The following is a 14,399-nucleotide window of genomic DNA, read 5'->3' on the forward strand; positions in this document are numbered from 1 at the left end:
AAGTAGTGTATAATATCTTTTGGGGCTCCAATTTTTTGGGAAAGATACTGAAATGGTTTGCTATTTTCTTCCTGAATCCAGGTTTGGCACTTTATCCATTGTGCCACCTAGTTGCCCATTGAAAAAATAAAAGTGTTTACCTGAATTCCTACTAGTGATTATTTCTCAGCTAATTTAATTTGGCCTTTTTTTTTTTTTTTTGAATTCTTGGGCAAGATTTGTTCTTAAGGATCCAAATTCTCCCATATTCTGTTTGATTATTTATTATTTTATTTCCAAGAAACTCTGATTTAGATAATTCATAGAAGGTGCTTTGACAGTATAGTTGATAAAATATTACTTGGCATCAGGAGGTACTGAATTCAAATCCAGCTTCAGTATACACATACACACATAGGTGTATTTATGTATATATGCACATATACACATACAATCACAGAGATATATGTACATATAAGGAACTGAGTGACTTTTTCATGATGATAAAACAAAAGTATAATTAATCTTGATAACTCACATTAGAGTTCTGAAAAAAAGCATTTTCAAGTAACTTAGCATGTAGTTTTTTCTCTATGTAAAATTTTGCAATGCACATTTTTATATTTTATGCATAGAAACCTTTAAGACCAGTTGTTTTATTTTATCTGCTTAGGTTGGTGTCTCATGCATGCTACCCACTTTTTAAGGACCAATTCTTCAACAACAATGGCTGTAACATGGCAAGTCGATCTGATGGACGGGGGAAAAGGCATGCCACAAAACCATGTCCAAACAACATAGAGAAATCTAATCGAATATATCAATGTTCTCCTCCATATAGAGTCTCTTCCAATGTAAGTAAAAAACAGAAGTATCATAATTTAATTTTGACCAATAAAACTCAATGTGTCTGAGTATTATGAAGATTTATAAATAAATCAATGAAAATTTGCAATTAAATGTAAACTTTATACTAATAGTACAAGTCCAAAATCTCCTATTCAAATGTGTTTCATTCTATCAGCCTTTATATATATTCATGGATATGATCTTCTGCCCCCTGCCACCTTTTATGTGAATTTCTTTCTTTCTTTCTTTCTTTTTTAGATTTTTAAAATAGTTTTACAAGTTATATGCATGGATAATTTTACAGCATTGACAATTGCCAAACCTTTTGTTCCAATTTTTCCCCTCCCCCCCTTAGATGGTAGGTTGACCAATACATCTTAAATATGTTAAAGTATAAATTAAATACAAAATAAGTATACATGTCCAAACCGTTATTTTGCTGTACAAAAAGAATTAGACTCTGAAATACTGTACAATTAGCCTGTGAAGGAAATCAAAAATGAAGGCAGACAAAAATATAGGGATTGGGAATTCTATGTAATGGTTCTTAGTCATCTCCCAGAGTTCTTTCACTGGGTATAGCTGGTTCAGGTCATTACTGCTCCATTGGAACTGATTTGATTGATTTCATTGCTGAAGAGGACCAGGTCCATCAGAATTGATCATCATATAGTATTGTTGTTGAAGTATATAATGATCCCCAGGTCCTGCTCATTTCACTCAGCATCAGTTTATGTAAGTCTCTCCAGGCCTTTCTGAAATCATTCTGTTGGTCATTTCTTACCGAACAATAATATTCCATAATATTCATATACCACAATTTATTCAGCCATTCTCCAATTGATGGGCATCCACTCAGTTTCCAGTTTCTGGTCACTACAAAGAGGGCTGCTACAAACATTCTTGCACATTCAGGTCCCTTTCCCATCTTTAAAATCTCTTTGGGATATAAGCCCAGTAGTAACACTGCTAGATCAAAGGGTATGCACAATTTGATAGCTTTTGGAGCATAGTTCCAAATTGCTCTCCAGAATGGTTGGATGTATTCACAATTCCACCAACAATGTATTAGTGTCCCTGTTTTCCCACATTCTATCCAACATTCCGCATTATCATTACCTATCCAACATTACCATATTAGTTGTTTTGATGCTTGGTTACTTATGTAAAAATTTCCTCCTTTTCAGTTCTGTGGGTCATTTCTTCTTATCCTATGATTTTTTTGGCCATCTCATTCACTCACATGTTTTCATTCACTATTTTGAAATCTACATATCTAATTTTGCCCCTTTACACATGAGCAGTAGTATCTCATTCTAGTTCTTTTCACAATAATGCTTTTTTTTTCAATAAAATAATGCACAATACTTGAACACAGTTTTGGAAATAGTAGAAATGAAGTGATGAGAAAAAAATTGGATTCATTTAGTCTCTGCAACTAACTAGTTAGGTGATTTTAGAGAGGTTGCTCATTCAGAACTTTAGTTTTCTTCTCTGTAAAGTTGAGAATAGAATAAAGTATGTGAAGTATTTTTAAATTATGAAGTGTTACGTAAATATCTTTTAACTATGTGCTACAAGTTTAAATTACATTATAGTATATGAGAGGCAATGTTGGATTTTGGAGAGAGAACTAGATCAGAAGCAAAGAAGAGTTGGGTTCAAATCCTTCCACTGGAACTGCTAGCTATATGACTCAGATAAATCATTTAAGTTCCCTGAACTTCAGTTTTTTCATATAGAAAAAGAGCACTGGTATTTCAAAAGATAACATCAAACCATTACTGTAAAATACAAATGAGAAAAATTCCTTGAAAATTTTAAATTGCTATATAAATGTCAATTTATTTTTTAAAGTTAGATGAGCAATTTACTAGAAAGTCATCTGTGAGTGGCTTTGTCCTCATATAAAAATGGGGGGAGGTGCTAAAGGAGATCCAGGTAGTTAAAACAAATTTCAACATAATTTCCATTGCTTTCTCTTTTCTTGACCAAAATTATTTATAATATCTTCTTTCTATTTCAATACTATTTAATGTTAACTCAAAATCAATGCAATTCAGTTCCTTCAATGTTAGATTCACTTGTTCATTACTGGACAAAAATGCAACCTGAAAACTGTAAAAATTAATGTTTGTAGATATTCTAAAAATTATGATTCATTGTACTCTCTGAGCACATAACACTGCTATCATTGCAGAATCAAAAGGATGTATACACATTATTGGTGGAATTGTGAACACATTCAGCCATTCTGGAGAGCAATTTGGAACTATGCTCAAAAAGTTATCAAACTGTGCATACCCTTTGATCCAGCAGTGTTTCTACTGGGCTTATACCCCAAAAAGATACTAAAGAAAGGAAAGGGACCTGTATGTGCCAAAATGTTTGTGGCAGCCCTGTTTGTAGTGGCTAGAAGCTGGAAAATGAAAGGATGTCCATCAATTGGAGAATGGTTGAGTAAATTGTGGTATATGAATGTTATGGAATATTATTCTGTAAGGAATGACCAGCAGGATGAATACAGAGAGGACTGGCAAGACTTACATGAACTGATGCTGAGTGAAATGAGCAGAACCAGGAGATCATTATATACCTCAACAACGATACTGTTTGAGGATGTATTCTGATGGAAGTGGATCTCTTCGATAAAGAGCACCTTAATTGATCAAAGATGGACAGAAGCAGCTACACCCAGAGAAAGAACACTGGGAAATGAATATAAACTGCTTGCATTTTTGTTTTTCTTCCCGGGTTATTTATATCTTCTGAATTCAATTCTCCCTGTGCAACAAGAAAACTGTTCGGTTCTGCACACATATATTGTATCTAGGATATACTGCAACCCATTCAACATGTAAAGGACTCTTGCCATCTGGGGGAAGGGGTGGAGAGAGGGAGGGGAAAAATCGGAACAAAAGTGAATGCAAGGGATAATGCTGTAAAAAATTACCCTGGCATGCGTTCTATCAATAAAAAGTTATTAAAAAAAAAAAGGATGTATACAGGACTATAGATCATTTAGCTTTTTTATGTTTGCTGGGTCATAGAGTAATCAGAAGGTTCATGTCATGAATTTTATAACCAGCTTCCTGGTGAGAAGCATTTCCGGTCTCTATGCTGGACCTCTGACTAAATACCTAGTTTGCAGAATCTTTATAGCATTAATTTTTGCATGCATCAAGGTTATCATTGAGATAACCTTGTGAGATGGTTCTCAAGAGTACATATCTTCAGTCATATAATTGAGTAAGCCATAAAGGAAAGATTCCACTATCTATTGTTGCTTAAAATTTTAAAAAACAATAAAAAAAGATTTTATGGAGATTATCAAAGTCTTCAAGATTTTCATTAAATCTTTTTCATAAATTTTCATAAAATTTCATTAAATAAGATATGTTCTGTGCATTTGTTAAGGTTATGTAACATTTCCTCAGAGATATGACCTTGAGTGATTCTGTGTGGCAATGAATAATGGAACACAATGATATCAGAAAAAAAATGTATTACAAGTGATCTTTAGGTCAAGGGAAAAATATATTCTGGGTGTATGTAGTCTACAAACAATGAGAAAAGGAATAAAAAAATATTATGGAGGAATATATATATATATATGTATATATATATATATATACACACACACACACACACATACACACATTATATATGCCCACATAAATGTTTATATATGTGTTTATATATGTAAACATATACACACGGCAAAGAATGGAAAATGAATGGATGTCTATCAACTCAGGAATGGCTGAAGTTATGGTATATGAGAATAATGGAATATTATTCTATAAAAATGAATGAACAAGCTAATTATATAAAATCCTGGAAAGATTCACATGAACTGATGCTAAGTGAAACAAGCAGAAGCAGGAATAAATTGTACATAATATTAGCAAGAATGTGTGACGATCAACTATGAAAGGCTTGGTTCTTCTCAGTAATTCAGTAACCCAAAGCAATCCCAATAGACTTTGGAGAGAAAATTCTATCTGCATCCAGAAATAGAACCAAGGAGATTGAATGTAAATGAATAAATGGTATGTTTACTTCTTTTTTCTGTTTTTTTTTTCTTTATCTCTCCTTTGTTTTTTTTTTTTTCCATTTGCTCTGATTTTTCTTTACCAATATGGTTCATAAAGCAATGTGCATTAAAAATAAATAATAAACTTACTACAATAAAATGAAACAGCTATAAAAATAAAAAAAAAAAAAACATATGCACATATCCATACATATACACGATTAGGCTGATCATACAATGAGAGGGAAAGAAAACAGCTCAGTTGCCCTACTGTTACACCAACATTCATACACTCATAAAAGGACCAGAAAAAACTATATTGTGCAATTCTTGATGATGATTTGTACTTACAAAACAAGTAATTTTAGCTCATATTTATGAATTTCTTTTAAGTTTTGTAAAGTATTTTACATATCTTACTTTATTTGCTCTTCAGAAAAACTCTACCTCTGGTAGGTATTAGAAGGTTTTATAATTGTCATTGTATAGAGGAAGAGTGAGGATAAAAGGCAATGTGAATTGCTAATACGTATCAGAGACAGAATTCAAACTCAAATCTTCTTGACTTGACATCAAGCCCTATATTCTCTCTACCACCTAGTTCCTTATTAGACTATCCTTACCCATGAAAACAGATTCATTGAAATATAAATGTGAATGTAAATGTGAAAAGGGTACTTGGAGGCTGAACATGACTTTTGTTTACATTGACATTTTATTTCTTCCTTCTGAAGAAAAGGAAAAGGTGTTTGAAAGGTTTTTCCTAAAGATCTTTTTTTTTCTAAAATCATTGAGACATTATGCCATGATACTCATAAGTAGACTTTTTCACCTATTTACTTCTAAATAAGTTATGCTCTGAAAAAGTGAAAAGGTGGTAGTTGGAGAATAAGTACATATTACAAGATATATTTATTGTGAAAAAATTCAGAAACTGAAAGGGCAAATTAAGTTGTAGAGAATTTGAATGACACTCAGGAGAGACAGAAAAAGAACTAGCATTGTCTAATAATAGAGTATAAATATATCACCTAGAGAGAAAGAGGGAATAAATACAGAATTTGGAAAGATGAAGAGCCTGGCATAGAGCTAAATCAGGAATCAAGAAGATTTGAATTCAAGACCAATTGCATTTTGATGTTTTGTTTTTCCCTGTAGATTGTAAACATCTTGATGGAAAGGGCTGTGTTTCTATTTCTTATTTGTATTCCCATTGCATAATTTAGTGTTGGCACAAATAACTCCTAATAATTGCTTAAGTTTATCTTCATTGGTGGTAATTGATTTTTTAAATATTTTATGCTGATATTTAAGATTTGATTATTTGGTCTTCTTTCTTTTTACATCTAATAATAATATATTTGCTTTATTGAATTTTATTGCTTAAAACAGCTTATATTTTTTATTAATTTATTAGTTTGATTTTATTTGGTCAATATTAATTTTGCCCAGATCAGTAATAAAAACAATAAAAACCAAATGTTCATAGCAATAAATGCAGAAAACACTTTTCATGAAATATAGCACTTATTCCAATTAAACACCATTAGCAAGCATAAAGATAAGTGGATCCTTTCTTAAAATGATGTTTTATTTCTCTAAATCCAAAAGGAAGTATTATCTGTAAGGAACATATATTAGAAGCTTTCCCAGTAGTATCAGGAATGAAACAAGAATGTTGATCATTGTCACTGTTATTCAATATTGTATTGCAAATGTTAATTATGGTGATAAGACAAGAAAAAAGAAATTAAAGGAAAACAAATGAGTAGTTAGATAACAAAACTATAACTCTTTGAAGATGATATGATAGGATGTGTGAATAACTTCAGGAATGTGTAGAGAACTTATAAAGTATATAAAAAAAACTAACAATTTAGTAAAGTCACAGGATATAAAATAAATACAAACTATCTGCCTTTCTATATATTATCAGCAAAGCCCTGCAGGAAGAGATAGAAAGACAAATTTCAATTCAAATAACTGTAAACAATAGAAAACACTTAGGAGTCTACCTGCCTAGACAAACTCAGGAACTACATGAATATAATTATAAAATACTTTTTACATAAATAAAAATAGATCTAAAATATTTGGAGAAACATTAATTGCTCATGGGTAGGCTGAACAAATATAATAAAATGATAATTCTAAGTTAATTTTACTCATTCAATGCCATATCAAACTATCAAAGCATTATTTTATAAAGCTAAGATAAAAAATTAAAAAGTGGGATTTTATGGGGCAGAACCTATGCAAAAAGGAGCATATCATACCACAAATTAAAATAAGGTCAAGATACATAATTTAGACATAAAGGGGGATATTACAAGTAAATTAGGGAGACATGGGGAAATTGCTTGTCATACTATGGATAAAAGAACAAATTTATGAACAAAAAAGAGATAGGATCATAAGAAGTAAAATGGATAATGTTAATAATATAAAAGTTCAATAAAATTTTTTCACAAATAAATCCTAAGAAATTAAAATTATAAAGAACATAGGAAACTTTGGGGGAAATTATACCTAATTTCTTTGGTAAGGTTCTTTTAAATATTAGAAAAATGAGCCAAATTTATAAAAATAAGAACTATTCACCAATTGATAAATGGTTAAAAGATATGGACAGATGTGGACAGACATTTTTCAGAAGAAAAAATCACAACTATTAATAGTCACATGAAAAAAAAAGTTCTAAATTACTATTGATTAGAGAACTACAAATTAAACAACCTTGAAGAACCATATCATATTTATCCAATTTACTAACATGACAGAAAAAGAAAATTAAAAATATTGAAGGTGATGTGCATAAAAAGGTACACTAATTCACTGTTGATAAACTTCTGAATTGCTTAAACCAAAGGATTCAACCCAAAGGGTTTTAAAACAGGACATATTCTTTTACCTATAAAAAACTATAAATAAATAAATAAATACCAGATCCCAAAGACATCAAAGAAAAAAGAAAATGACTTAATGTACAAAAATATTTATAGCAGCTTTTTTTGTAGTGACAAATAATTGGATTTTAATTGAATGCTCATCAATTGGGGAATGGCTGAATATGTTGTGTCATATGAGCAATGAAATACTATTGTGCTAAAAGAAATGACAACCATGATAGTTTCAGAAATACCTGGGAAAGCTTATATGATCTCATTCCAAGTAAAGTTATTGCAATTAGGATTATAATGTGCATAGTAACAGCAATATTATTGTAAGGATTAACTGTAAAAGACTTAGGTATGGTCAAAGCAAGTATCCAAGACAATTCCAAAGAGCCCAGATAAAACATACTATTCACCTCCAGAGAGAGAGAGCTGATGAACTCTGTGTGCAGATTGAAGCATAATTTTTTCTCTCTGTTTTTCTTGCCTTTTTATTTTTTTTTTTAGCAAGTATCATGGCTAATATGGAAATGTTTTACTTGTCTCCACATGTATAATTCCTATCATATTGCTTTCTTTCTCAGCAAATGGGAAAAGGGTGGGAATAGAAAATGTTTACAAAAATGATTGTTAAAAGCAAAATTAATGAATAAAATATATTTGATAGGTATAAATAGAAATCTTACACATAACCTCTATGTCTAATAAGATTCATGAATTAAAAATAAATGAGAAGGGGTAGTTAGATAACTTCATTTGAGAAAATGCCTGAAATATTTTGTGGACTGGAGGCTCAACATCTGTTTTTTTTTTTTGTTTGTTTGTTTGTTTGTTTGTTTGTTTTTTTTTTTTTTTTTTTTAATGGAGAGGATTCTGATAAAATAGTGGTATAGAGCAGAAAATTCCAAACTCTCCAAATTTCCCCCACAAACAGAACAAAGTTGCACCTCAGGGTGCAATAGACCAGTGAAATACAAATAAAACTTGAGGCAGAACAGTATTCCTGGGACTATATGAGAAGAAATGAAGAGAGACTCTAAGACCCATATTTAATGGGTATAAAGTGAAAATCATTTCAGGCTCTATATGCAGAAACAGTAAACTAGTTCAGTTATGAAGGAGCCTCAACCTGAACCACAGGAACTGCTAATCTGATTTCCAAAGCATATTCAATTATAAATTATTAGCAAACAATATCAATCTCTATTTGATTTACCCCATGCAGCAAGATTTAACTTTTTTTTCTATAGCAAATCGTTCTCAGTGGAAATGATGTTGACTTTTGCTTTCTTGTTTCCTTTCAGGAAACAGAAATAATGAAAGAAATCATGCAGAATGGGCCAGTACAAGGTTGGTGATGAAAGCAAAGAATAATATGACATTTATTTCTTTTGTGTAAAAGCATGTTTGTCAGGTAAAGTTCTTTTTGGGAGAAAGGATCTCCAGTTTTAAATGTACCGAAAGATGTTCCAGATGTAGAAGCAATATTTTTATGAATTGTACTCAATGAGATGGATAACAAAGGTTTTGACCATTTAAAAAAATTATCAGCAATTATTATGTTTGCAGTGTTTCTTTTTCTGCCTGTTACCTTAGATTGGCTCTTTAATTTTCCTTCTCTGAAGTTCCTATGGCATTAACACTTTCCCCCACCCTCACCCCCTCTTTCTTTTTATAAAAATTTCACTTGTAACAAAGAAGTTTTTTAAAATAGTTTTATTGTTTTCCATTTTAATATCTGTATCCTTTGATAGATACCTCTTCTGAACCTTCCCTCAATTTCCATTTATTGGTAAATTTTTACATAACAGAAATTTGCCAAAGATACATTGGTGTGAATGTAGTTCATGGGCAGTAAGAATTGTCTGACTCTTTGTACTTATGTCCTTAGGTCCTAGAGTAGTGCCTGGAATATTATAAGATACCTAATGAATGCTTATTGTTTGTTTGATTGATGGGTTAATAATTATTCTATTCACCTTTCTACTTTCAAATTTCTGAGTCTATGTCCCAGGTCCCTGGAAGACTGATTTACTAGAATCCATGTTCATCACTAAGAAACATACTTTAATTATATAACATATATAATACTACCCTATTTTTACTACTACATTTGGCATCACAGCAAATTTTAAAGAAGAAAGAGATAGATAAATTAGTAGGCACCAAATAGTTGGAATGGCTAATATAGTTTGGAGAATTAAATCCTTATTATAGCTGCAAAAATATTCTAAACAGATGAAAATTCTCCATGCCAGCTAATTTAGTAATTTTTGGAAAATCTGACTAAATGAATATAGAGAATAAATGGTCCTTCCTTCCCTTTAATTAATGCCATGAACTATGGGGACTCCAAATAATTTTTCTCTCATTTGGAGAGGAAAATGAAGTTGAGTTAAGCTTATCATGCATAAATACACACAAGTAAATATATATATAAACGTGTAAATGAAAAATATATACAATATAATACTGAACTTAAGCAGATGGGGGAATTAGAGAAAAATTCCTATAGGAGATTATGTATGAAAAGAACTTTTAAGGATTTCAACCATTGTGAGAGGCAGAGGTGAAGAGGAATTGTAGGCATGAATGGTATTGTTTGAAATGTCTAACAGAAATATGTGGAATGCAAAGAGAAGTGATTAAGGCTAGATCTGTGATTCATCTGCATAGAGATGATAATTAACTACAAGTGACCAGATAAATTCACAAAGAGAATACCTACTGAATGGTAAGAGAAAAGGGACTGGAGTAGAGCCTTAGGGATACAGCTACAATTAACATGATTTTGAATATAAGTCAACAAGAGACTGAGAAGGAGTTGGGGGACACTTGGGGAAGAATAAAGAGAGAAAAATTACTGGAAAGTCAAGGGAGGAAAATGTCTGGAATAATGCATGGTCAAAAGAGATCAAGGTTGAGAAGAAATCAGGAAAGATGAGGATTGAAAGAAACCCATGAGATATGAAACCATCTACATACATATTTGTGTCTAATGGTAGCCATCTCTAGGGAGGCTGGGAAGGTAACAACGAAAAGAAATGTACATGATAACTTTATTATATATTTAAAAGGAATAGCAAGTCGTTACATAAAATATTTGCAGCTTCATGGGCAGCCATTAAAAAAAAATGCTATGTAATGGAAATGCTGGTTTTGACTACATTAATTAAAATAAAATAAAATAAATGAAAAATTTTAAAAAATAGAAGGGATTTGCAACTTTGAATAAAGAAATTTCAATGGCTTAAGTAAATATTTAGTTAGAATGCAAAGAATTGAGGAGTGAGATAAATCAATTAGCTTAAACATCATTTTTTAATGACACTGTTGAGAAAAGAAGACAAGAAACAGAATGAGATCTTGAAAGACACTCAAGGGTAGCATTTAGTCAAGCTTTTTAAAGGAGAAGGGAGGAGCACACATTTTGGTGAGACTAGGGACTTGACCTATGGATTTCCTAGTACAGGGAAATTTTGAATGGAAGCTCAATTTACCCATGTAGAGACACCTCTGTAACATCTAATCTCAAAGAGTTTCCTGGGACACTAAGAGTTAAAGTGGTTTATCTAAGGTTACACTGGTAATTCATGTCAGAGATAGGTCTTTTATTCCAGGTCCTCCTTATGTAAAGGCTGGATAATTCTCCATTATTTTATGCTGCTTCTTTCTCAGCATTACATATTTTTAATAGTCAATTCTATGCAGTCATTGAATGTTCTAGATTCAGTTTTGTTCAGAATATTTCAAAAAAAGCCATTCGAATTACACAAATTGGAAAAAAATGTTGGAAAAGGTAAACTGAAATATATATATATATTTTTTAAATAAATAACTTATAGATTCATTTTCATTGGGAAAATTAGCTTGGAGATGTTGACTGACTTGCCTGAGGTGATATAATTTAAGGTCATACAGTAGCAAAATTTTCACTTTGACTCAAGTCCCCATTCCAGTGTATTATTTACCTTTCAACTTAAATTAGTTCAGGAAACTTTGGACCTTTGGATTTAATTCATATTTTTTTGTCCTCATCTTTACAAAAGACCTCCTTTTACTTGATGTAGAAAATTGGAAGTGGGAGAAGCCTTTTAATTAATTGTCCTGCTATACCATTCATATTACTTTAGGGGTTGCTTAATCAGTTTTTCCCTGGCAAGGCCCTTTTGGCTTTCAGGGCAAGCTTATGGACACCATTTCAAAATGATTTTTTAAGAGTTAGACATTAAATTTATGGGATTGCAAAGGAAATCAATTATATCAAAATAGTTCCAAACATTTAAAACAATCATAAATTCAAGGAGTCCCTGTTAAAGAACCCTGTTTTAACTGAGAGTTCTTTAGCCAAACAGGACAACATAAAACTTTCATGATATTTACAAAAGGAGGTGAGTCATAAGTGCTAGGGGACTGAATATTTCTATAGAAGAGAAAAGCTTTGGGCAATATCTGTACATTTTTATAAATGGATAAATGCTGGTTGACTCATTCTGCTGGAGATGCAAGCTAATTGTCTGGTTTTATTGCTTGGGCCAATGTAGAGCTGATTTTTCCCCCTTTAGTGGAACAAGAGAATATGAAAAACATGATAATTTTGAATACACAATATAACTTGAATTCTTCTATATTCTTCAGTATTTCCAAGAATCACCTTATTTCACATTCTATACAATTTAAAAGAGGTAAAGGTGATATGAAGAAGACAAAAAGCTGTAGGCACTACAGTACTGTAAATTCTTTCAATATTATGTATATATTGTTACTAGAAGATAAAAGCGAATTGTCTTCATTTGAGACTGTATGAGTATAATCAGAAAAAAAAATGTTAGAGAGGAGGAAGATATATACAATGTAATGCTTCTAACATTGCTGCATTGCACAGGTTCAGGGATGATTATATAATCAAAACATTTTCTCCTCTGCTCTTTTTTTCAAATCTAGATTGATCTAAGCTTTTATATAGAATAAGGATTAGTCTAGTTATTCTTGGTCCCAAAAGGCAGAAATAGGAACAATGTGTGGATATTATAGGCATAGCTCTTGGCTCAACAAGGAAAAATTTCCTAATAAAGAACACTAGCTGAAAGTTGAGTGTTCTGTCTACAAAGGTGATAGGTTCCTTATTATTAGTGGTCCTAAGGCAGAGATTGGATCATCAATTATTGGTATACTATAGAGGGGCTACTTCTACTATAAGATACAGCTTCAAGTATATGAGTTCTGAGATCCCTTCCAAGTCTCAGATTCTATGGTCCCCTAATGCTGTTAAGATCATAGGGCAATAATTTTAAATATAGAAAAATAATCCCTCTTTAGAAAACATCTAGTTTAGTGCTCTCATTTTATAGAGGAAAACAGGGGCTTAGAAAGTTGGAATGTCTTGTCCAAGTTTACTCAGGTAGCAAATTCCAGAAATAGGATTTTAACTTAGATTTTCTTTCTTCTATTCTAGTGTTGTTTCTTTTTCTTTTCTTTTCTTTTAAGTTCATGTATTTAAAACAAGCATTTTTATGACAGTACAAGAAAAAGATGATTGTACACAAAATTGAAAATCTACTAAGCACAACTTGCTATTCCATTAAAATATACTATAAAATTTTCATCAAATTTCTTTTTTTTCCTTCTTTCTTTTTCTGTCTTTGTTCTATTATGCCATATTTCTTATCATAAAGTTGATTTGATTATAGGACAAGTAGGTAGAGCAAGTGAATAGAGCACTAAGCTTGAAATTTGGAACTTCATGAGTTCAAATCTGTGCTCAGACACTTAATAGTTGTTCATTAAATGAACTAAAAAAGGAAATGACCAACCATTCCAGTGTCTTTGCCAAGAAAACTCCAAATGAGGTCATGAAGAATTGGGCATGACTTGAACAGTAGAATTAAGGCTTCATACAGTGTTGAAATGCATGTTATACTTATAGTCCAACAATTTACATAGTTTCTATTTCCTTTGCCTGTAATCTTATTAAATTTTATTTCATTTTTTATTAAAGCTTTTTATTTTCAAGATATATGCATGGATAATTTTTAGTTCAACAATGACCCTTGCAAAACCTTGTCTTCCAATTTTCCTCCCTTTCTTCTCACTCTCTCCCTTAGATAGCAAGCAAATACGGTAAAAATGCCCTATGCAAATTTTAAAGAGATATTGGCTTTTGTAAGGAATTTCAAAGCCCTTCATGTGGTATTATTCCAACTCTTTAATAGACAAACCAATAACATCAGAAAGAAATAATCAGAGTTTATTTGTGTATATTACAAATGCTTTATTCTTTAAAAAAGAAAAAAATATATACTGTCATTGGCTTATTTCCTAAGTATTTGAAGAATAAAATCTTGGCATCATGTCCCTACTCCAAGATACAGCTTTTCTTTCAGACTTGCCAAGGTTTGTATCTTTTGGAGGATTAAGAAAAATTACTTTAAACTTCTTTTGTGAAGCTCACACTTCATTGCAGGTTTAATTGGAGCTTTTATAGTCTTGTGGTGGAGAATAGGATTAAGAGAGAAAAAGCAATCACTTGCCCAATATGGAATGACTTGATTGTTAGAGGTTCAATTTCTAGTAATATTGTATTTTCTTTGAACTAAACTAGATGAATTTTAATAAACATAATGTATGCATAAATAATATTA

At 31.3% G+C, this 14,399-nt stretch overlaps 1 protein-coding gene across 2 annotated transcripts in view; it reads left to right on the forward strand.

Moving 5' to 3' along the window:
• The window catches only part of TINAG (tubulointerstitial nephritis antigen), a 229,519-nt gene that overhangs the window by 108,111 nt on the left and 107,009 nt on the right, over positions 1-14,399 (forward strand). For both annotated transcript variants that reach the window (XM_051997176.1, XM_051997177.1), the window contains exons 7-8: positions 653-833; positions 9,063-9,108. In XM_051997176.1, the coding sequence (XP_051853136.1) occupies positions 653-833; positions 9,063-9,108 (227 nt within the window). The remainder of the gene's footprint in view (positions 1-652; positions 834-9,062; positions 9,109-14,399) is intronic.

This window comes from Antechinus flavipes, chromosome 4 (assembly GCF_016432865.1).
Source record: "Antechinus flavipes isolate AdamAnt ecotype Samford, QLD, Australia chromosome 4, AdamAnt_v2, whole genome shotgun sequence".
Lineage (NCBI taxonomy): Eukaryota > Metazoa > Chordata > Mammalia > Dasyuromorphia > Dasyuridae > Antechinus > Antechinus flavipes.